Raw genomic sequence first — 25,658 nt, 5'->3', positions numbered from 1 at the left:
CCCGGCTAATTTTTCAATTTTTTGTAGAGATGAGGTCTCATTATGTTGCCTAGGCTGGTCTTGAACACTTGGGCTCAAGTAATCCTCCCTCTTTGGCCTCCTGAAGTGCTGGGATTGCAAATGTGAGCCACTGCACCCTGCTAATGTCTAAAATTTATAAAGAACTTTCACAACTTAATAGTGGGACAACAAATAGCCTAATTAAAAAATGGGCAAAGAACCCAAATAGATATGTCTCCAAAGAATGCATAAAAGTGGCCAACAGGTCTGTGGAGAGGTGCGCAGTATCATTAATCATTTGGGAAATGCAAGTCAAAACCAGGAGGAGCCATCACCTCACTTCCATTAGAATGCTGTTATCAAGAGTTAAGAGATAACAAATGTTGAGGGTGTGGACAAAAGGGAACCCTGTACACTGTTGGTGGGAATGCAAATTGCTATAGCCATGGAAAACTGTGGAGGTTCCCAGTGAAATTAGAGCAATTGTATGAACCAGCAATCTTTCTTCTGGGAATGTACCCAAAGGAAATGAACTCACTGTGTCAGAAGGATATCTACTCCCGTGATCATTGCAGCGTTATGCACAATAGCCAAGATACAGAAACCACCTAGGTGTCTGACAAGGGATGAATGGATAAATAAATTGTGGTGTGTCTATATAATGGAATTTGGCTTTGAAAAAGGAGATTGCTAATGAACATTTGTACACCTAACCCTGAATTATACCCCACATATTTAAAATAAAAATTAAAAAAATTAAAACAAAGAAAAAAAAGATTGCCGTTTGCCAAAATGTGGATGGAAACTGGAGGACATTATGTTAAGTGAAACAAGTCAGTCGTGGAAAGAAAAATATTACATGATTTCACTTGTATGTGGAAGCTTTTTTTTTGAGTTGGAGTCTCACTCTGTCACCCAGGCTGGAGTGCAGTGGCTGCTCCCAGCCACTGCAGCCTCGACCTGCTGGGCTCCAGCGATCCTTCCATCTCAGCCTTCCAAGTAGCTGGAACTCTAGGTGCGTGCCACTATGCCCAGCTAATTTTTTGATTTTATTGTAGAGATGAGGTCTCGCCAAGTTGCCGGATGGGTCTGGAACCCGCGGACTCCGGCAATCCACTCACCTCAGCCTTCCGGCAATCCACTCACCTCAGCCTTCCAAAGCGTGGGATTACAGGCTGAGCCACAGAGCCCTGCTGGAAGCTTTCTTTTTTTGAGTTGGAGTCTCATTCCATCGCCCAGGCTGGAATGCAGTGGCATGCTCATGGCCACCCCAGCATTGACCTGCTGGGCTCCGGCGATCCTTCCACCTTAGTCTTCCAAGTAGCTGGAACTATAGGTGCATGCTACCATGCTCAGCTAATTTTTGATTTATTGTAGAGATGAGGTCTCACCAAGTTGCCCAGCTGGTCTCGAACCCACAGGCTCAGGCAATCCACTTGCTTTGTTCTCCCAAAGTGCTGGGATTACAGGCTTAGCCACCGAGCCCGGCCAGTATGTGGAATCTTAAAAAAAAAGACAGTAGAGAATAAAACAGTGGTTATTGGGGTAGGGGAATAAATGGGGAGATGGAGGCCAGAGGTTACAAAGTAGCAGACGCTCAAGATGAACAGGTCTAGGGATCTAATGTACAACATGTGGACTGTAGTTAATAAAATTGTACTGTATTTGCTAAATGAATAGATTTTAGCTGCTCTTGCCACAGTAATTAAGAAATGGGCAACAATATGGGATGATGGATATGTTAGTTTTCTTCACTGTAGTAATCATTTTACTATCTTTATGTATCTCCTAACATCATTTGTATACCTTAAATAGACACAATACAATTTTTGAAATACAGATTTCAGGGCTGAGTACAGTGGCTCATGCCTGTAATCCCAGCATTATGGGAGGCTGAGGTGGAAGGATTACTTGAGACCAGGAGTTTGAGACTAGCCTGGGGAAACACGGTGAGATCCCCATTTCTACCAAAATAAATAAATAGATAGAAATAAAGATTTCAAAGATGTCCTACAAAAGACAGTAAATAATCTTGTCAAATTTTTAATATTGATGATATGTCAAAATGTTAATAGTTTGGATATATCGGGGTAAATAAAATATATTGTTACAATTAATTATTATTGGTTTTTTTTTTTTTGAGTTGGAGTCTCATTCCGTATGTAACCCAGGCTGAGTACACGCTCATGGCTACTGCAACCTTGACCTGCTAGACTCGGGTATTTCTTCTACACCAGGCTTACAAGTAGCTGGAATTACGGCATGAACTATCAGGCACAGCTAATTTTTTTGATTTATTGTAGAGATGTGGTCTTTCCAAGTTGCTCAGACTGGTTTCGAACTCCTGGGCTCAGGTAATCCTCTCGCCTTGGCTTCCCAAAGTGCTGGAATTACAGGCGTGAACCACTGTGCCTGGCTCACCTGTTTACTTTTACTTTTTAAAATGTAGCTAACAGAAAATGTAAAATTATATATTTGGCTTACATTTTATTCTGATTGCATAGTGCTTATAACCAATGAGAAACAGATTTAGGAAATAATGTAGGTTTTAGGTATTTTTGTTATTATTATTGAATTGGGTTGTCACTCTTTTTTTAGATTGGAAAATATAGTTTATTTAGAAAGTAAATTAGAGAGAAAGAGAGAGAGGTGATTCACCTCCCCAAGGTAGGGGAAAGGAGAGAGGGTGTCACTTTTGCCTAGTCTGGAGTGCATGGTGAGGTCACAGCTCATTGCAACCTCAACCTCCTGGGCTCAGATGTTCCTTTTACCTCAGCTTCCTAAGTTGGTGGGACTACAAGTGTGCGCCATAATGCCCAGCTAATTTTTCTGATTTTTTTCATAGAGAGGAGGTCTCACTGTGTTGCTTAGCTTAGTCTTGAACTCCTGGGCTCAAACAGTTTTTCTGACTCTCTCTTCCAAAGTGCTGGGATTACAGGTGCGAGCCACTGTGCCTGGCCTGTTTTTATTATTACTTAGCTTTTTAGGCTTCATTTTATAGATTTTTAGGCTTACCAATTCACTCCATGAGAAATGTTTTTCATTATCACTTTGATTAAATCTCTTCTAGGATATATTGATTTTTAAAACTAATTTAGCCACATTAATAGCCCAAGTTACAGGGAAAGGAAAAATTGCTTATAAATATCTTCATAGCTAACCATTGACTCTAGTAATATGTTCTTCGCGGTTGGTAAAAACCCAAATACTTGTTGTACTGGGTAAATATATTTACTTTTAGCTGTTTAATGAAGTGAGAGACCTTGAGTTTTGTTTGGCAAAGATGACCTTTTATTATGTAGTTTCATCAGAGCCTGCTGTTTCATCGAAAATGGTGGCGGTTTTTCCTGTCTTGAAAATTGTCTGTGACTGATAATTTTAATTGTGCACACAATTCCTGGGGCAGTTAGTACACTGAAAGTTGTAATTATTTGGGGGGTGTTAAATGAGAAAAAATTTGAGCATGTTGTGCTCTCTAGGTTACTATATAATATAGTCACTTGTGACTTGGAAAAAGTAATAGCAGCAAATATTACTGGGGATGTGTGCAACATTTTCTTTGCTAATTTTTAGAGACATATAATTTTGTGTATCAGGTAAATAGGCATGGGTTCTATATATGACAGACCTTCTCTTAGATGTTCTCAAGGAAACCTAGAGTGATTGAGCAGAAAATTTCCTTGAAGTAAGAGGAAACTAAGATCTGTGTTTTATATTTCTTTGATTATACTTGTTCAAAAATTAGTATTAATTTGTACATTAAAATTGTTTATTTATTTATTTTTTCTTTTTCTTTTTTTGAGTTGGAGTCTTGCTCTGTCGCCCAGACTGGAGTGCAGTGGCTGCTCCCGGCCGCCGCAGCCTCAACCAGCTGGGCTCCAGCGATCCTTTCGCCTCAGCCTTCCGTAGCTGGAACTACAGGCACGTGCTACCATGCCCGGCTAATTTTTTTTTTTTTTATTGTAGAGATGAGGTCTCGCCAAGTTGCCCAGGTGGGTCTTGAACCCACGGGCTCAGGCAATTCACTCACCTCAGCCTCCCAAGTCATGGGATTACAGGCTGAGCCACCGAGCCCAGCCTGTTTATTTATTATTTCTTTGATTTTGAGTCGAACTCTGTCACCCAGGCTAGAATGCATAGATGCTCACAGCCACCGCAGCCTTGACTTGCTTGGCTCAGGTGATCCTTCGCCAAGTAGCTGGAACGACAGGCACACACCACCACACCTGGCTAATTTTTAGTTTTATTTTTGTACAAATGAGGTCTCGCTATGTTTCCCAGGCTGGTCTCGAACCCCTGGACTCAGGTAATCCCCTCACCTCTGCCTCCCAAAGTGCTGGGATTACAGTTGTGAGCCACTGCGCCCAGTAAAGTTCTGTTTTTTTTTTTGAGTTGGAGTCTCACTCCGTTGCCCAGACTGGACTGCAGTGGCCGCTCCCGGTCACCGCAGCCTCGACCTGCTGGGCTCTGGCGATCCTTCCGCCTCACCCTTCCAAGTAGCTGGAACTACAGGCGCGCGCTACCATGCTCAGCTGATTTTTGATTTATTGTAGAGATGAGGTCTCGCCAAGTTGCCCAGGTGGGTCTTGAACCCGCGGGCTCAGGCAATCCACTCACCTCAGCCTCCCAAAGGCACGGGATTACAGGGTGAGCCACCGAGCCCGGCTCAAAGTTCTGTTTAAAAGGAACTAAATTTAGAATTTTTGAGGATGGATGAAGTTTTTAGAATAATATTATTTTAAATTACCTAAGTAAACATTCCAAGTACAATCTCGTTCCTTTTGCCTTACATAATTATATTAAACACATACACATACGTATACACACACATGTGAGTCATATATTGTATTTTTATTTATTTCAGTAACTCTTATTCTAAAATGTCTGCAACTTTGCTTTTTTTATAACTTAATGTCTTAGCCCTTCCTCCCTTCCTTCTTCCTTTTCAGTGGAAGAATCAGTGGGCCTTTGGATGTCTCTCATCCACTTACTTTTTTGTATCATATGATTTTATATCTTCTACAAATTTAATAGACTCATCCTTGTATTTCTTTCAGAATTCTTTTTAAAATTGTGTAGCATTAGGGAACAAAAAAACTCTTTTCAGGCTGAGCGTGGTGGCTCATGCCTGTAATTCCAGCGCTTTGGGAGGCAGAGGCGAGAGGACTGCCTGAGTCTTAGAGGTTTGAGACCAGCCTTGGCAAATTGGTGAGACTGCATCTCTACAATAAATCAAAGAAATTAGCCAGGTGTGGTGGCACATGCCTGTGGTTCCAGATACTTGGAAGACTGAGGCAGATCTCCTGAGCCCAGCAAGTCAAGGCTGTGGTGACTGTGAGTGTGCCAGTGCTCTACCGCCCGGGTGACAGAGTGAGACTCCAACTCAAACAAAAACAAAAAACTGTTTTCAAAATTTACATTGCACTGTTATCAGTACCCTAGATATATAACTGTTCAGTTTCTTATGAATAGCTGTTCAGTTACTTATGGATCTTAGTAGCTACTATTATTTTGTATTTCTTGTTGTACATCAGTGTTTCTCAAACAAGGGTGGTTTTTGCCTCCCAGGGACCTTTGGCCATATCTAGAGACATTTTTGGTTGTCGCAACAGGGTGGTGCCATGGCATATGATTGGTGGAGGCTGGGGATGCTACTAAACATTCCCCAGTGCACAGGAGAGCTCTTCACAACAAGGAATTAAGTCAGCTTGAAACATCGGTAATACAGAGCCTCTATAATTAGTGGGTAGATATTTTGTGTAAGTTGAGATATCTGTTGTTTTTAGTATTCGTCTCGACTGGTCTAGTGACTCACAGAATAAATGAAGACTTAGAAGGATCTTTATTCCCAGTGAGTCCTTGTCCACATGCTTCTTTTGACCTGCTTGGGATATTATTGCATAGCATTGTCCCAAAACCTTTCATCTTTTGTAGTTGGGACCTACCTTTCTCTTTTGACAATTAGCATTCCATTTTTTCTCTTTAATCTTTTGGACTTCTTCCATTTTGTATGATGAGTCATAGGTTACTAATAGTGCTTTAGCAATTTTATCTGTAAATTCACATCTTTATAAGATCTAGATGTGTCCTTATGATCTTTTTTGCTAAATTGTTCTTCAGTCCACTTTTTTTTAGTATTATGAGACCTGCAAAATAAATTAAGTGGCTTAAGAGGAAGGAGAATTGAAAAAGAATACAGTAAATAATGAGACTCTAGAATATTGAGACTCTGAATTCTCTGAGAATCAAATGGAGTCACTTATATTTTTAACTTTAAGTCAGGGTCTCAAAAGCATTCATTTGTGATGAATCATGAGACCCCTGGTTTCCTGTTTCAAGATACCTCTTCCCCACACATGAGAGAAGGGAACAGATCTGGCTTCAGTATTAAAGCCAGGTGTAAGCCACTTGTATACTATTTAGTTTGTTCTTCATGGCATTCTCATAACATAATCCTACTTCTTTGGCACTCTGGTATACAGTCCTGTATCTCTCATACAATTTCACAAGTACCAGACAGCAAAGCATGTTACCAGAACAAACAACAGTTTATTCATTTACAAAGGTGAAAATGAGCCACTGTGCCTGGCCTTTTTTCTCTTACCATTTTACTCAACCACCTCACTAGACCCACTAATTATAGAATCGTCTTATTTTAAAATATTACTGACTTGGCCAGGTGCAGTTGCTTATACCTGTAGTTCCAACACTTTGAAAAGCCAAGGTGGCAGGATTTCTTGAGACCAGGAGTTCGAGACCAGCCTAGGCAACATAGTGAAACCCTGTATCTACCAAAAAAAAAAAAATTAGCTGAGTGTGATGGTGTGCACCTGTAGTCCTAGCTACTCAGGAAGCTGAGGAGAGAGGATCACCAGGCAGTTGAGGCTGTGGTGAGCTGATTGTGCCGCTGTATTCCAGTTTAGGTGACAGAGTGAGATCCTGATTCACACAAACAAACAAACAAATGAATCTTCAGAGAATCAAATGGGATCACTTGCATTTTTTTTTTTTTTCAGTTAGAGTCTCATTCTGTTGCCCAGGTTGGAGTGCAGTGGCATGCTCATGGCTGACTAGCCACTAGCCATGGCTGAGTAGCCATGGCCTGCTGGACTCAGGCGATCCTTCTGCCTCAGCCTTTCAAGTAGCCGAAACTACAGGCGTGCGCCACCACACCCAGCTAATTTTTTGATTTATTGTAGAGATGAGGTCTCACCAAGTTGCCCAGGCTGGTCTCAAACCCATGGACTCAGGCAGTCCTCTCACTTTGGCCTCCCAGAGTGCTGGGATTATAGGTATGAGCCACTGCACCTAGCCTACTTGTATTTTTAACTTTAAGTCAGAGTCTCAAGAGGACTCATTTGTGATGAATCATGCAACCTCTGATTTCACGCTTGCTGATGTGAATTTACGTCATTCCAAATTCTGTTCCTGTTTGCCATGGACGTGAATTTATGCCTTTGCAAATTCTGTTTCTGAATGCTGCAGCGTTATCATATGGATGTGTTATTATATTTTGCTTGAAAATAAATGGTGAGGCAAGGAGAGAGAAAGTTAATTGAGACAATTATTTGATATCGACTGTGCAATGTTATTGATTTATATAGTTGGTAAAAATTGCAAGTTGGTCATTATTTAATTGCAATTAGTGTTGTATACTTGTACTTTGATATTTCGGGGCTTTCATACTTCAACATTAAACATAATGTACCATAATTATGGAAAATGAAGAAATAGATGCTGATGAGACTTCCGTGTTTGAAAGTGAATCCAGTGAACTTATTAGTGATAGTGAGACAGATAGTGATGTGATAATGCAGTGTAAATGAAGAAATATGTATAATACACATATAATATATATTCTGTTTATAATACAAATAAAAATACAAAGTACGGAATGCTAGAGTGGTATCTGAGGCAAATACTGGATATGTCTGCAACTTTCAGCTGTATTGTGAAAAAGGTGACAATTTAGAAAAGACCATTTCACTTGTGCTTAACGACAGAAGTTTGTGGCAATCAGCTTCAGAAATTTTTTATTTTCACCCACTCAGTATTAGGAAAGTGAAAAATTTGCTAATCATGAATGTGTTAAGATAAGCAGTCTCAGAAGTTTTATTACATTGATATGGATAGAAGGCTTGATTCACCACATTCTCTTCCATCCACTTAAAGGCATTTACTGAAGGCTTGGAACATGCATAAATCTTTTTTTTTTTTTTAACTCCAAAGGCAAAATGACAGTTTAGGTTTTTGACTCTAGGAAGTATTAGGAACTTTATATATAAAGAAAGAGGCTTTAAACAGCCAGATTCCCCTTTTAGTTTTTGACTCACTGTGTAAATTATTTTAAATCTCTGTAACCAGATCGCTCTAGAATAAGGGAAAGAATACCGCAGAATTAGAATTTAGAATTCTTTTTTTTTTTTTTAAATAGGAGTCTCACTCTGTTGCCCAGGCTAGAGTACTGTGGCACCCTCACAGCCACCCCAGCGTCGACTTGCTGGGCTTAGGTGATCCATCCGCCTCAACCTTCCAAGTAGCCAGAACTACAGGTGCGTGCTACCACGCCCAGCTTATTTTTTTATTGTATAGACGAGGTCTCGCCAAGTTGCCCGGGCTGGTCTGGAACCTGCGGGCTCAGGCAATCCACTCACCTCAGCCTCCCAAAATGCTAGGATTACAGACTGAGCCACCAAGCCCTGCATTTAGAGTTCTATTTGGAAAGACCAAACTCTCTTGTAGTGTGAACTCCAGGTTTAGATTATTTTTTCTTTCTTGGCTTGTAAATAGATTTTTATATGAACCTGCCATTTTTTGGTTGCTCTTTTATTTGTTGTCCTTCTAAATAAATGAACATATTTAACTCAGAGAGGCAAAACAATCTTCTCTCCCCGGAAATTCCTCTGCCATGTTCAGGTTACTTGGTTGTCGTTGTCACATTTGAAGTTATGTTGTCTGTAAATAAAAGCAAATGATGTTTTTATAAGGAGACAGATATCCTGGAGGGACGTTCCAAGTGTTCAGTTGGCCGTGATTTTCAACTAGTTCTCTTAAATTCGACTTAGATCTGTTTATCATTATTTTATTGTAAGTTTCTGGGGAAAAGAGAACAGTTTGCCTTTGGCTTCTCGCAAAGTTGTATCAAATTTAAGCTTATTGGAAAACAAGAACAAATGTTAAAAAAGAAAAACAATTACCACTTCATTTGCAATGTTTCATCTCTATATACTATGTAGCATTGGAAAACATTTTTATATGAGGTTGGTCACAGCAACACCTGTTAAATGACTGTGTCTTTTGCAAGTAACGAATTGCTTTCTTGGCCTCTTGTGTCTTCTTTCTCCACAATGCATTGGTGTAGCCCTTGACTTATTAATGGCTCACAGAGCTTTAAGACAACTGCTTCAGAGTAAAAGTGTAGGGACAGGACTGTTCTTTCTTCAAGTTTTTTGCTTTCATCAAGGCAAATGACAGAATGTCTGCAGATATGCCTGTAATGTATAAGATACCATGTTTATTTGTAGAATAAGTATGAAATCCTTTTTATATGTGAGAAATGTCTCTATGCTCAGGATCATGAACTTACTTTTTTCATGTTCATTATTCCATAACTGGAAGGAGTCTGGGGATGTGTACACATCAGAGGGCACCAAGAAAGCCAGAGACCCTGTCCTGGAGGACTATATTTCCTTTTTCGTTTTTTATAACTTTTTCACTAGAGTTACTCCCATGTTTCAAGGGGCCTGGAGAGCTATTTATTTTGTGTTTAACAGAGAAAAGAGGGTCTAGTGTGCACTTTTTGCTTAGTTCAAATGAAAACATAATTGAAATTTCATGTAGAACACTTCCATGTTTTCTCCTTGGAGATCCATGTGTGATTACATTTTTATTCAGAAATTATGAAAATATTTATAAAATGATGTCTGTGTTTAGATATAGTACATTGTTTGGATCTACAGCTTGAAGACATTGTTTTGTTGAATGTTTTTAGAACAGAGCTCTATTACCTTCCTCTATTATAAAGAGGTCTTTAGTAGAGAAGGCTTATGAAGAGAAGCTTCTCTTTTATGGCTGATGTTTATAACCAGTGATGTTAGGTTATCATCATAAAACAAGTGATGTATTTTGGTCTTTTGCTGGCTTAATCTTGCTATTTTTGAAGTTGGGCTTTAATTTTTAATGGCTGTGTGTGTCCGTTGTATGGTTAGACTACTGTTTAACCTTTCTACAGTTTTTATTATTTCAGTTTCTTGTATTTTTCATGTTCTTGATAGTGTGGTGAATTTTTTTGTACATAAATAAACACCTCTGATTATCTCCAAGTGTTACTATGCTAACTGGTATGAACTTCTAGGTTCTGGATATGTTCTGCCAAATTACTTTCTAGAAAAGTTTATACATTTATAGTTAGTGTTTTTATTAGTATAAACTCATCATATTTTCACCAATATTGAAATAGTAAAAAATTAATATGGCTACCCACTGAGTGGCAAAATTATAGAGGGGAAAATCTTAAAGTTTGTCTAGTACAGCATTTTGCAGAGAGGTACAGTGAAGATAATTAAAATAAAAATTAGGTTTAGTTTAGTTTTCTGGACTTCTGGTTCAGTGTTGTTTTCACCAGAGAATACAGCATTATTATTTATTGAATGTCAGTGATATGACTAGGTACTGTACTGGACACTTAGCCTTTTAAAAAATTTAATCTTCCCAACAACCGAAATATTGAGTGGCTTGAAACTGTTTTATAGAGAAGAGGACATAAGGAAGAAATTAAGGAAAACTTCCAGTGCTGAATGTGGAAAAAATAGATATGCTTTTTCTCTCTGTCCAAAGGATGGATTGAGGAGAATGAGTGGAATTCACAAAGAAGTATTTTGGATTAATATAAGAACTTTCTAAAGAGTGCATTATTGCTGTTCACTAAAGAAAAAGAGGTGGCCACATTGATTTAACATCGCTGAGTTTTGATAGTTTTTTAGCATTGTCTATTTTTTGATTAGGAATGTGGAAAATAGGGTCCACATATTGAATTAAGAGCCAGGACTAGTTGACTGTCAAGTATCTAGTTGACTATGCTATATCAAGTGCCTGGCTGTAGCTTATTGTTCATTAAGGATAACTATTATTAAAAGTAATTAGATAAAAAGATACCGTGAAGTTTGTGAAGCTAGCAACAGCATTTCAGAAATGCTGATAAATACTGAACAGAAGTAAGCAAAGAAGAGTGGTGAAGAGGGAGCAGCTAAAGCACCGAGTCTTGAAAGCCAAGGGGCCGATTTGTTGGTAAAATACTCGATGGAGGTTAAAAGGAGAAGAGTTATCATACACAAATCACCCATAGTCCCCTACCAAGAGATAAATGTTATTTTTTGGATTCTTTTCAGATTTCAGAATGTGAATTTAAAAGTTTTATATGTATATCTCTATAGATAATATCATTAAACCTACCATTATATCATCTTCTTTTGTCACTTAATAAACATGTGAATATCTTTATATCGGTAAATATGGATATATTATAGTGTTTTATTGCCATACAGGATTTCATTACAGGGTAGAACATATTAATAGATATTTAGGTTGTTTTCCCACGCTATAAACAGTATTCTCTCCCTCTGTTTCTGCTACCATTATAGTTGAGGCTATCTTTGCTCGCCTGCATTGTCTCTTAATGTTTTTCTTTTTTCTTTTTTCTTTTTTTTTTTTGAGTTGGAGTCTCACTCTGTCGCCCAGACTGGAGTGCAGTGGCTGCTCCTGGCCACTGCAGCCTCGGCCTTCTGGGCTCCAGCAATCCTTTCGCCTAAGCCTTCCAAGTAGCTGGAGCTACAGGCGCGCACTACCACGCCCGGATGATTTTTGATTTATTGTAGGGATGAGGGCTCGCCAAGTTGCCCAGGCGGGTCTTGAACCAACGGGCTCAGGCAATCCACTCACCTCGGCCTCCCAAAATGCAGGATTACAGGATGAGCCACCGAGCCCGCCCAATTTTTTTCTTAACCTTTTAGTTATCTACACATTGCCATGAATGCTTAGGAAGACTTTTTTTTTTTTTGAGTTGTAGTCTCACTGTCTCCCAGGCTGGAGTGTAGTGGAACATTCACAACCACCGCAGCATCCACCTGCTGGGCTCAGGTGATCCTTCTGCCTCAGCCTTCCAGATAGCTGGAGCTATAGGCATGCAGCACCATGCCTGGCTGATTTTTTTATTTATTGTAGCGATGAAGTCTTGCAAAGTTGCCCAGGCTGGTCTGGAACCTGTGAGCTCAGGCAATCCTCTCCTCTTGACCTCCCAAAGTGCTGGGATTATAGGTGTGAGCCACCACATCTGGCCTAGGAAGACTTTTATAAACAGAAGTTTTATGGAAACTTTTTAGAAAGATAAAATGTAACAAAAGTTTAAAGTGTTCAGTGAATGGTTAGATATCAGTAGATAGTCCTCCTTAAATATCCAGCTAGAAACTGACTTACAATTTCTGCAAGTGCCAGCATAGACCAAGCCTTCAGCATCTCATTTGGAACCACAGTAGTTTCCTAAGTGATCTCTCTGCATTCACTTTTACCTGTCTGCAGTGTGTTCTCCAAAGGACAGGACCTAAGTTGACACTGTCTGCTCTGCTCAGAATTCTCCAGTGGATTCCCATTCTGTTATAAAACCTGAACTTCTTTCTGTAATCTAGAAAATCTTATAGAATTTGGTCCCCGTCTCCTTCACCTGAACTCTTCTGGTGTGCTCTCCTCACTTGGTTGCCATCACACTGAACTCCAAGCATGTTCACTTCATGGCATTGCACTGGTCGTTTTCACTGCCTGAATTTTCTTTCTTGAGACAGCGTCATATCAGGGCTATGTTCAAATGTTGCTTAGCAAAGAGCCTTTCTGTGACTACCTTATCTCAAAGAACACTCATTACTCTTCAATTCTCTCATCCTGTTTTGCTTTTAATTCATAGCACATTTAATTTGACAATATATATTTGTTTACTTGTTTATTATCTGTTTCCTCTTCTAGACTTCAAGTTCCACGAGAACAGGGGTTTTATCTTTTCTATTCACTGCTGTATTGTCAGTATCTGCCTGGTATATAATAGGTGCTCAGTACATATTTGTGTACTCTGGGTAGTAATTAGGGAAGATAGTTTATTATAGGCCTGGCAATGCTAAAGATGGGGATGACTATTTGGGCAATAAGAAAAAAATTATTAGCACCTCAAAGCTGTTTTAGACATTTTATAAAGCTTGGTAGAAGTATTTGCTTTATATAATTGATGTTTTATCAAAAATATTTGGTTATATTTCATTTAAGATGAAGAAGATAACTCTACATGTAAGAAGGCAGCCTCTAAGTCAAAAGAGAATGGAGCATCTACAAATAGTTATCTCGGAACATCAAACACAAAAAAGAATGAAGAAAACACTAAGACCAAAAATAAGCCTTTGTCACCAATAAAACTTACACCCACATCGGTGCTTGATTATTTTGGTACTGGCAGTATCCAAAGATCAGATAAAAAGATGGTGGCAAGCAAGAGAAAAGAGGTGAGTGTTCCACATGCAAGCAAGAATGCTCAGGATTTGTAGCCCCTCACTGATATTAATATGAGGAGAAATTAGGAGGCCACAAATGAATCAACATGTTTTATTAATAGAAATAATTTTCTGGCCATTGCTTTGTTAAACTCTGGTATGTCCACATGGCTTTTTGAGCTATGGCTGCCATGTTTTCCTAAGCTTTGGCCCTCACCCATGCCTTGGGGAGGTGAATCTCCTCTGTGTCTCTGTGTCTCTCTCTCTAATTTACTTTCTAAATAAACTTTGCGTGAAAACTTAAAAAGGGTGGGGAGGGATAAAAAAACTTTAAAAATATAATAATTTTCTTATGATTATAGATAAAATATATTGTCCTCATCCTAGAGGATGAGGAAATTAGAATATCACACATTTGTTTTTTTTTGAGTTGGAATCTCACTCTGTCGCCCAGACTGGAGTGCAGTGGCTGCTCCCGGCCACTGCAGCCTCGACCTGCTGGGCTCCAGCGATCCTTCCACCTCAGCCTTCCAAGTAGCTGGAACTACTGGTGCGCGCTACCACACCCGGCTAATTTTTTAAAATTTATTGTAGAGATGAGGCCTCACCAAGTTGCCCAGGCAGGTCTCGAACCTGCAAGCTCAGGCAATCTACTCATCTCAGCCTCCCAAAGGTGCGGGATTACAGGCTGAGCCACCGAGCCCGGCACACATTTGATTTTTAATTTTTGAAAATGGGAGAAGGAGGCTGAGTGCGTGGCTCATGCCTATAATCCCAGCAATTTGGGAGGCTGAGGTGAGAGGATTGCCTGAACCTGTGGGTTTGAGACCAGCCTGGGCAACTTGGCAAGACCTCATCTCTACAATAAATCAAAAAATTAGCCGGGCATGGTGGCGTGTGCCTATTGTTCCAGCTACCTGGAAGGCTGAGGTAGAAGGATTGCCTGAGCCCAGCACGTTAAGGCTGTAGTGGCTGGGAGTGTGCCACTCCAGCCTGGGTGACAGAGTGAGACTTAACTAAAAAAAAAAAAAAAAAGTGGGAGAAGGTCATTTAAACTAGAAGAAAAAAATTTTTAATTATTGAAATTTAAATTGAATTCTCAGAATGCAAACTCATTTTACTATTGATCTCAGCCAGATGAAATTAGACAATAAATTTATTCCCGAGTTTATAGATACTTCCTTATACATAGAACATACCTGTGCCATACTGTTGACCTTCTCTACTTTGCCTAATACTGGAGTCATCTGCTTCTGGTCATTTAGGAAACAAACACACAGGTAAATTAGAGGCTAAATAAAGCCTGCTGAATGGTGTGTGCTTGTTGATTTCATCACTGCCTCCATAGGACAATGTAATCATTGTCACATACCGGTTTGCCAATGTTCTGGACTACTTGGCAAGTCAAGACATTGGGGTTTTTTTTTGGTACTTCTCTTGAACCTATAAGTAGACCTAAGTGAGAACCATCTGTCTATAGGATATTTATGTGTTAGGAAATTGGATTTAACTTAAGGTTTATGCTGATCTTGCTTGTTTTTCTTTGATGTATAGTCTTCACAAAATACAGACGAGTCTGGATTAAGTGATGAAGCCATTGCCAAGCAATTGCAACTTGATGAAGATGCAGAGGTATGAGCAGTTCATTTAGATATCATTAATAACTCGATATCGTAACTTGCTATTTTGTCTAGCCAAGCAAACAGTCAAGCTTGTTCTAGTCTAATATTGAATTGAGCCTCATTGGAATTTACATGTAAAATAAGTTAAAATGTAGTATATGAAAGTCTAAATTTCTGTAAAAGATAAATGATGAGACGGGAATACTTATTTACTTAAGGATTTGTTTTTAGAGTTCTTTGAACAGCAGTCTCCTTAAGTATATTTAAAATTATTTGATTTGCTTATATCTTTTTTTCTTTTTACTATGAGCAATCTCACCCATTCCTCTGCATTTATATGCCAGTGATCCCTAGTTCTTTTTCCAGTCCAGAGCTCTCTCTTGATCTATAAAACCATATAGTCATTCAACAAGTACATATTGAGTACTTACTGAGTGGCTGGCACTGTTGTTGTAGGTGTTAAAGGGTACAGCAGTTAACAACAAAAAAAGGAAGTGAAATATTCAGGCCATTATAAGTGCTATGACGAAAAGTATAAAGGGATGGGTTTGGGGTGATAAGTGGGATTGTGAGTGTTTTGTTGTTTTGAGACAGGATCTCTCTCTGTCCCAGGCTAGATACAGTGGCAAGAGCATAGTTAACTGTAGCCTTAACTCCCTGGGCTTCAAGTGATTCTCCTGCTTCAGCCTCATCATGTGTATTTTATTTTATTTATTTTATTTTTATTTTTTGGTTGTTTTTTTTTTTTGAGTTGGAGTCTCATTTTGTTGCCCAAACTGGAGTGCAGTGGCCGCTCCCAGCCAGTGCAACCTCGACCTGCTGGGCTCCTGCGATCCTTCCATCTCAGCCTTCCAAGTAGCTGGAACTACAGGTGTGTGCTACCACGCCTGGCTAATTTTTTGATTTATTGTAGAGATGAGGTCTCGCCAAGTTGCCCAGGCAGATCTTGAACCCGTGGGCTCAGGCAACCCACTCACCTCAGCCTCCCAAAGCGTGGGATTATAGGCTGAGCCACCGAGCCCGGCTGAGTATTGTATTTTAAATAGAGGAGTTAGGAAGTTCCTTCTGAGGAAGTGGCATTGAGGCACAAAATGCAGTAGTACAGCGAGCCATTGAGTGGAGGGAACAGCAAGTGCAAGCATCCTGAGGTAGAAGGTGCTTTATGTGTTCAGGTGACTGGTATGGCTGGAGAACAGTGATGAAGCAGGAGAATGCTGTGAGATGATTTTGGAGAAATGGCCAGCAGCAAATCTTATAGGTCATGATAGGACTTTGCTATCTACAAAAAGGAGTTTAGATGGTAAGAACTTTGGGTTCTAGTTTCTTTGAGATGTGAACCCATTTGGAGTTTTGAATAGAGAAGCGTCGTGACTTGATGGATCTTAAAAGAAAATTATTTTGGCTTCTGTGATACTGATACACCGTGGTGGGGCAAGAACAAAATCAGATCAGTTGGGAGACGTAGTAGTAAGGTGGGTGAGAGATGTTGCCTTGTACCATCATTTGTAATTTTTAGGTATTTGGCTTCTTATCTGTCCCAAATACTGGAAGGTTAACCAATCTTTTCCAAACAAAAGTACCAAGTGTGGTACTTGTAGCACAATCCTTCATTTTATTATTTCTATCACATTCTTTTAGCATTATATTTGGGTAATTTATTAATCCAATGAAGGACGTTTAGGGTGTTAATGACTGAAGATGTCTTTCCTGATTAGCTGTTTTCCTCTCTTCTTTTTTCTCCTTTTTTTTTGAGTTAGAGTCTCACTGTTGCCCAGGCTAGAGTGCAGTGACACACTCACCGCCACTGCAGCTTCGACCTGCTGGGCTCAGGTGATCCTTCTGTTTCAGCTTCCCAAATAGCAGGAGCCACAGGCATACACCACCACACCTGGCTAATGTTTTTTATTTATTGCAGAGATGAGGTCTTGCCAAGTTGCCCAGGCTGGTCTCGAATCTCTGAGCTTGGGCAGTCCTTTAACTCTGCCTCTCAAAGTGCTGGGATTACAGGCATGAGCCACCACACCTGGCTTTTTCTCCACATTTTTAACAGATTGGGTGGATTTTGAAGTCCTTTTCTTGGTTTCCATATATTAGGCCATTTTATCAGGGGGCATAAAACCATTTAGTTTATAATGAGAAATATATTCCACGACACATATTCTCTTCTGGGAGAGTTTCATTTGGTGAAAGTTAAAATATTTGGAAATAACTGAGATAACTAGAATGAAGAGGTCCAGCCCCTTGCTGGGTCGTGAGGTTTCCTGAAGGAAAGACAGATAGGCAAAAGACGAAAATATTATACTCAGACACCTGCTTCCTGAACAGATGACATCCTTTATTACTTAACAGAAAGCTTTTATACCATTTGTAAAGGGACAAGACAAAGAAAATCCTTCACGTACATATCCTTTAAAAGTTACCACCATCTAGCGGTCTTAGAAGAAACGAACAAGCCAAGAACACTATCTACTTTCAGTTAATGAGTCTTGAGATAAGTTTAAAAGGAGTTTCACTTAAACTAAACATAATGCATACAAGGTTTACTTTGATTTTGGTTCCACATCACTTGTCTAATTAAAAAAGCCTTAAAATCACTAAAACAAAACTATAGATTGTACCTAGTGATAGTAGGAATATGAAACCCATTAACTTGACCAAACAACAGTGGCTAGTATTTAAAGAATAACTATGAAAGTCACTTACCGTGAAAATACACACACTAATCTTTACTCTGAATAAACATATAAAGTGAACTAAACATAATGAAATAAAACTAACACAACTAAAATTATTATGGTTGCATAATTGCTAATGAGCTTTTAAGTTTAAGATAATGGTGATTTGGCTGATTTCCCTTACGCTTGGCAACCTCCTGGAAAACATCTTTGTTTTAAGATAGGCACTGGAGCAATTATTATGATCTTTGAGGCACCAATTTTATTATTGTGTGAACTTAAACTTATGAACTTAAACAATCTTCAAAGTAACTATAAAACACTAAACTATAGCATTAAAACTTAATTAGTGACTCAAAGTAAAAACCTTGTTAAACATAACCAGAACCTAATAATTTTTGTCAACCCTCATACATATGTATATTGATCATATAAACTTGTATGATATTACATTTACTAATTACGATTAATACATGGATAAAACAATTATCATGTCTAGAATAGCACTGCCAGCAACTCTCTTCAGCAGAGTCCCAAATTACAGTCCTTGAAGTGCTTCAAGAAAGTTTCCAGGTGCAAAGTTCTTCATGTAGCAGGAGTTTTTCTCTTTTGGGCTTTTACGACCTTCAAAGCTTTGTAATCGTCTTTCTTGTCTAGGTGTCTTCATTACTTTTCTCTTAACCTGCAGTGTTTATTTCTAAAGAAAACTCAAAAGAAGCTTTTAATGACATTTCCCAGGCCCCTAAGGTTGCTTTCTGTATTTAGTTAATTATCATAAAAGTATCTAATTAGTATATTATAAATTTAGTGAAAACCCACTCTATAAACGTTTACTTAAAATTTAACTATAGAATTAAGTAAAAACCTTAACGATTAATCTTTATCTTAAGTCTGTGAAGACAGTGTTATAAATCACCTACATAACTCCTAGATAACTGTTAGAACTTATAATGAATTCATAATGAACTTACTATAAACTTATGCTTCTATAAAACCTTATGTTTAAACACTAAACTGCATAATTCTAAATCAAATAAGGAGTGAATATACTAATATCATTTTTTATTCAAGCAATATCTAGTAACTTATAACCAAGTGAAAGAAAGCATTCTTGATGTGCTTCAGAGTTAAACCCTTGCATATGTTAGAAAAGGCCAAGCAGCATAGTGGAAAAATGGGAAAATGAACCATGACATTCTCAGATTAGGTGTGAGTACTTCGCATAAACATGCCATTTTCTTCTTCCACGACTGCACAGAATTTCTTCAGCCGTACCAAACAGCAAAGGTGGAAGACAGAAGGGCCTCAGCTTCCCGGGCTCGCCCTGCGGCCCGGGGTCTTCGGCCCACCAGAACCCTGTCAATCAGGTGGACCTTCAAGGCCGGCTCCCAACACTAGAATGTCTGTGTTATGACATTATCATGTTACGAAAACTTCTTATTTTATTTTATTTTTTATTTTGTGTGTGTTAGGAAAACTTCTGACATAGTGACTTACATTTTCAAAAGTCAGAACAGATGTGTTTGAATTAGTAATCAAAAATAGGAGTTTGGCCTGGCACTGTGGTTCATGCCTGTAATCTCGACACTTTGGGAGGCAGAGGGGGAAGGATTGCCTGAGCTCAGAGGTTTGAGACCAGCCTGGGCAACTTGGCGAGACCTCGTCTGTACAATAAATAAAAAAATTAGCTAGGCATGGTGGCACGTGTCTGTGGTTCCAGCTACTTGAAAGGTTGAGGCGGAAGGATCGCTTGAGTCTAGGAGGTCGAGGCTATAGTGGCCATGAATGTGCTACTGCACTCCAACCTGGGTGACAGAGAGAGCCTCCAACTAAAAAAATAAATAAATAAATAAATGCAATAAACAACAACAACAAAAAGACAGAATAGGTGTTTGTTTAAAAGTGATTTTACAGTTATGTATAGCTTACTATCGTGTGCAAATATTTAATTTTCTTAATTTCTTTGATTCTCTTTTTTGTGCCCTTTAGATGATTATGTTTTCTATTAGGTTGAGATTCTTTTTAAAGGTCTTTCTAGAGTTTAAAATAAATAGAAATAAGATATCTGTAAGTGTTGCATTAAGGACCATTAAGAGAAAACTCCAGAGTTCAAATTTTATAAATAAGAAATGTGGCTTTAAAAATATGCTCAATTTATCATGCCTCTAAAATTAGAGCTGTATGTTCTGAAATCTGATCGACTTAGTGAAACAAACCTGTGATACTTGGCTGGTAATGTTGAGTGGAAAAGTGTCACAATTATTTTCTGGGAAATGTTTTTCTAGTTTCTTCTAACAGTATAAATCAAACATTTAAATCCTTTCATTTAAAAAAAGAATGAAAGCAACTCAGCGTGTTGACATTTTTTACAGCTGGAAAGGCAACTGCATGAAGATGAAGAGTTTGCCAGAACATTAGCCATGTTGGATGAAGAACCCAGGACTAAAAAGGTGGCATTTTATTGGTCTGGTTGCACTCTGAATATGCAGTCCAGATCAGTGTTCCTTTCCATGATAGTATGTTGTAGGCTCTGGAGATACTTGCGTGAATAACTCTTCCAGAAAAAAACTAAATTATTTTAATTTATAAAAACACTTTTGAGGAAGCTTATTGGTAAACGTCCTAAAAGAAGTTTGACAGAGCCAAAGCAAACCAGAACCTTTCTTCCTAAATCAAATAATTTTTCCTTGCTCTTTATCATAGGGTTTCTTATGTTCAGAGAATAATGCTTACAAAAATTCCTTTAGGGCAACCCCCTTGGGTTTCCTCCCACTGTGGGAGCTTTTCTGTCCTGTCAATAAATCCTGCTTTCTAAAAAAAAAATTCCTTTGGAACATAAGTTTAATAACTTTAATGTTAATTACTGTCTTTTCAGGAAGCACAACTTTGTTATTTCTTATTAGCTAACTTTAAGATCTGTTTCATATTAGGAAAGTCTCAAATAATAATGAGTCTTTTTTGAGAATCTTCTAAAAGCATCAAGAATTCTTTTTAAACACTTGGGCTCCAGTGGATTAGCTTTGTTTTTGATGAATCACATTCTGTTAACATAGTTGTCAATCAATATCTGACTATTTTAAAGATTTTACTGTTTTCTTATAAAGCGGGGAGTTGTAAACTTAGATACTAGCAGGGTCCAAGACAGTAGGGAGTGTTGGGAACTTGGTCATTTGAAAAGCCTTACTGCCTCTAAAGACACTCAAATTATAATTATCTTTTAAAAAATACTATCTCACACACCTCAATCGGTGACCTTTTTATAAAATGGAATTTTGAGAAGCAGTGGAGAGAATGGAAATATATTTTTCTCTTTTTTTCAAGCTTTTGTTTGCTTTTAAGTTAGTCTTTTACATTTAGATTTTTGTTTTTAACTGTGTAATACTGACAGTTTGAGGGTTGAGATGAAAGAAACAGAAATAGGGCTTCTTCTTCCAGATTCACACAGGTTGAAATGAGCTGGGATAAATTTTTATAGATGTATTTTTATACCCTCTCATCTTAAAATGTAGTAATAAAACATGCTTCATTTGCCCTGGGAGTTTTGTAGATGAACGAATGACAGTTTATTGTGGTAGCCTGCTAGTTTGGAAGGTGACCCTTAAAATTAAAAGCTTAATGAATTTTAATAACATTTGTGGTAATAGTTTTATTATTTGTCACATTTGATACTTTTAAAATTTGTTTAGGCCCGAAAGGACACAGAAGAGGGAGAAACGTTTTCATCTGTCCAAGCCAGTTTAAGTAAAGCAGGAAAACATAAATACCCTCATAAAGGTAATATAAGCAGAAAACAGTAAGACGGAGCACTTGTCTTTACAAAAGAAAATTCATGACAATCTTATTTAGACACTGGGTTCAGTAATTGTATTGTGAGCTAGACAGTGTTTCATAGAACCATTAGAGCATGTTATACTTAGAAACTTTGAAAGTTATTTGGGTGCAGGTACAGAATGCCCATACAGCTCATGGCTTCTTGTTAATTTCCAAGTATAGTGCAGTGTGTGGACTTCAGTATATGAAGACAAAGGGCTAAATGTTTTGCCCTTTTCATGTTAGAAATAGTCTCATAGACTCGACTCATAGCTGGCCAGGTCAACTTCAGCTCTCCTGCTGCTTGCCTGCAGGTTTTATTCTTTTTTTAAATTTTTTAATTTTTTTGAGTCAGAGTCTTTACTCTGTCACCCAAACTGTAGTGCAGTGGCACGCTCACAACAACCACAACAATTGCAGCCTCGACCTGATGGGCTCAGGCGATCCTTCCACCTCAGCCTTCCAAGTAGTTGGAACCATACACGTGTGCCACCATGCCCACCTAATTTTTTGATTTATTGTATGTAGAGACGAGATCTCGCTAAGTTGCCGAGGCTGGTTTTGAGTCTATGGGCTTAGGCAATCCTCTCGCCTTGGCCTAGGATTACAGGCATGAGCCACCATGCTGGCTAGGTTTTATTCTTTAGTGGTCCTGATATCGAATCATCCTAGTGTAGATGATCTTAATCTTGTTAAAGATTTACTGTAAACAGATGGTCTTGACACCTCGGAATTTTGGGCCTTCAGGCTATATTTCAAATGTAGATTTTTATGTGACAAATCTCTTAATTTGAACTGTTTATACAAATAAGTTATATACAAATGCTTAATTTTTAAAAATAAATGTGCTTATAAGCCAAAGAACTAAAATACTGATATAAGCGTTTTGAAATCACCATGTGATAGTCCGTGCTAAGATTACTCAGTTGAAAAATGAAAAAAAAAAATGTTGATATTGGGTATCAGTTTCCAGAAACAATAATCATAATTTGTTCTTTTTTCTAGTAAAAGCAGAACAATTTTCAGATGAAAGAAAGAGCTACAGTCCTAAGAAGCAAACTAAATGTGAAAGTTCAAAAGAATCTCAGCAACATTCCAAGCCATCAGCTAGCAAAATAGGAGAGTCTTCTCCAAAGGCCAGTTCTAAGTTGGCACTCATGAAAAAAAAAGAAGATAGCTCTTATAAAGAAACAGAGCCTGTGGCCTCAAAAAGAAAAGAAAATTCCATTGAATTGAAAGGAGACACAAAAACTCCTAAGAAAACCAAAAGTTCTCCTGCTAAAAAAGAGGTAGGAACATTCTAAGATGTATAGCAGTCCCTCTTACCTGTGGTTTTACCTTTGGAGGTTTCAGTTACCTGTGGTCAGTCATGATCTAAAAATATTAAATGGAAAATTCAAGAAATAGACATGTAATTAGGTTTATATTGCACAGCATTTTGAGTTGCATGATAAAATCTCTCTCATACCCCACTTTGTCCCATCCAGGATATGAATAGCTCCCATGCTTTATGTGCTATCTGTCTTCCCATTAATCACTTAGTAGCTGCCTTGGCTATGAAATAGAAAAAGCATAGTATATGTATGTATATATAGAATTTGGTACTGTCTGCGGTTTCAGGCATCTACTGGTATCTTGGAACGTGTCCCTTGTGGATAAGGGGGACACTATATATTTTGGTGTTATGTGTTGATCTGAGTTTGTATTCAAGTTTTATTTCTAATTTCATAAGTCATTATGATGCTTTTAAGATATCTTATTTAGAAGCTGTTTATAGATGATTAGTTTAGCTACATTAGCTAATTTTTATTACTGTGTACCAGATATTGTGCCAATACTTTACATTTGGTAGCTCATACAATCTTCATAACAACCCTGAGATGTTTACTTTTATTATTCAGTTTTTAAAGATGAGGAAATAGGATGAAAGAGCTTGAGTAACTATTCCAAGATCACCCAGCTAGTAATGGTAGGGTCAGCCTTGAACTCAGGTCCTCTGAAGACAGAATCAGCAGTGTAACAGAGTGGCTGCAAGCATGCCCTCTGGAGCCAGTTTCAAATCAAAGCCCTGCCACTGAGCAGATGTGTGACCTTCCCCTCTCTGCGCTTCAGTTTCCTCATTTGTAAAACAGGGATAATAATAGTATCTAATGAGTTAATATGTAAAACCACTTGGAGCAGAGAATGGGACCCAGGTACCATGTAAGTGTTAGCTATTATTCTTAAGATAACTGTTTGTGTTTGTCTTGAATTCACACCTTTTTGTTCTTGTATAACATTGTTGAGATACTGAAATCATTTTCAAAGGAAAAAATGGTGAAATAATGAATGTTTTTCAAAAGTTTTCTTTGTTTTCAAATATATTTGAGAAACTAATAGTTTCTTTGAGTCTCCATTTTGGAACCACATTGAATTCATAATGAGAAACCACTATTCCTTCTTGCCTGTTAGGCACTTAGAATTAAAAGCAGACTATTGTCTATTTTATCTGCTCATCACCATTATTTTTTAGTGTAGAACAGTGAAATGATGATGATTTCAAAATGCTTTTGTTTTGTGGGCAAAGCTCATAAGTACGCTCAAAGGAACCATTAACTTCTTAGTCTCAGATTTTTCTTCACTAAATGCTTATCTGGTGGATGAATGTTTTTCTTCAGGCACACTAAATGTGCAATTTACAGAGGCTGTCTATTTTTATGGAAAAACAGGAAATCGTTAAATGCTAGTTACTCTTCACTGTACTTTTTAAAGCTGGAATAAAAATAACTCAGAACTTTTACTTCAGAACTTTTACTTTTGAGAATATCAGAGTCTGTGTAATAAATTCAGTTGATCTTGGTCAAATAATTCTGATTTTGTAAATGGGTGTGCTTCAAAACTATGTTATAAGTGGTTTATAATTCAGAATTTTTTTCGCAGAATTACTATGTTCTAAATGAATAATTTTTCTTGTTGGTATGCATTGGACTCTCTTGAAGAGCTTGTTAAAAATATGATTTCTCAGGGCATGTGATCTGGGCAGCTGTATTCAAAAAAAAAAAAATTTTTTTTAAAGCAGCTATATTTTTATAAGCTCCTCGTTTGATATGAATGTCCATTGTTAAAAAGTAGTAGTAGAGTGTAAGACCAACCCATAATAGCTTATTTAGCTCGTACCATAACAAAACCAGCTTAACTATTTTATTGGTTAAGTCATTTATTTATATAGAAGTATTTTTTCATCTACTCTCAGAGACTTGGGGTTACTTACAAGTTAAAAATACAGAAAATAGGAAGTGGAAAAAATAACAGAGACTATCTTGTAATGGGTTCTTAAATCAGAATTGTTTAGGATGTTTCTCCCCGGGAAAAATAGCTACACCCTGTATTCTGAATCAGAAACTTGGAGGTGGGTCCAGGGATATATAGTTGGAAAAATATCCCCAGGAGATATAGCCATAGAGAAATCCCAAGAGAAATAGAATGGGAGAGATCAAACACAGAAAGCAAAGGATGTTGTGGATCATGTGTCTGCACCTTGGAGCAAAGCTCACCTCTTCTTTGAGCTGGCTGTTTCTCTGAACTTTTGATTCTCAGAATGGAACGCTCATAACCCTAGGGATGTAGGGCAGTGTTTTAGGGGGTGCAAGGTCATAGGAGTAACGTAGTGTTTCTCCTTGGATGATCAGGTTTATTTGGGGAAACAAATTATGTTTCTGTTAAAATGAAGATGGATATATCATGGAATAGAATTTAAAGCTCACAAGAATTTTTTGAGTAAAACATTTTTCCCCTTTCTCTACTTGGAGCTGGCAACTTGACTTATGTCCCTAATCTACCCCGAGGTATGTACCTTTAGAGAGAGTGGAAAATTCTGAGAAGGATTGATGCAGGGCTGTTTGTAAGTCAGCCACTGGTAAGTTGGGGAGTACTTGTGTAGCTAAAACTGTTAATTTTTGGACCAAACACTGAAATTACTTCATATTTATTTCTAGATATGTATTTTTAATTATACATGAATTTTGCATGACTTTGTTTGATTTCCT

The 25,658-nt window shown here is 38.0% G+C and overlaps 1 protein-coding gene across 3 annotated transcripts in view; it reads left to right on the top strand.

The window, feature by feature from the left end:
* RFC1 (replication factor C subunit 1) overlaps nucleotides 1-25,658 on the top strand; it is a 78,612-nt gene that overhangs the window by 25,093 nt on the left and 27,861 nt on the right. Inside the window, exons 5-9 of one of the 3 annotated variants that reach the window (XM_008069781.1) lie at nucleotides 13,306-13,538; nucleotides 15,081-15,158; nucleotides 20,196-20,273; nucleotides 21,510-21,597; nucleotides 22,648-22,922. In XM_008069781.1, coding sequence (XP_008067972.1) covers nucleotides 13,306-13,538; nucleotides 15,081-15,158; nucleotides 20,196-20,273; nucleotides 21,510-21,597; nucleotides 22,648-22,922 — 752 coding nt within the window. Of the gene's footprint in view, nucleotides 1-13,305; nucleotides 13,539-15,080; nucleotides 15,159-20,195; nucleotides 20,274-21,509; nucleotides 21,598-22,638; nucleotides 22,923-25,658 lie in introns of all 3 variants that reach the window. The other 2 variants (XM_008069780.1, XM_021718469.1) reach the window with 2 other exon arrangements.

This window comes from Carlito syrichta, unplaced genomic scaffold, assembly GCF_000164805.1.
Source record: "Carlito syrichta isolate Samal-C Ts95f unplaced genomic scaffold, Tarsius_syrichta-2.0.1 Scaffold312207, whole genome shotgun sequence".
NCBI classification, from domain to species: domain Eukaryota; kingdom Metazoa; phylum Chordata; class Mammalia; order Primates; family Tarsiidae; genus Carlito; species Carlito syrichta.
This window is presented reverse-complemented; position numbering and strand designations above follow the sequence as displayed.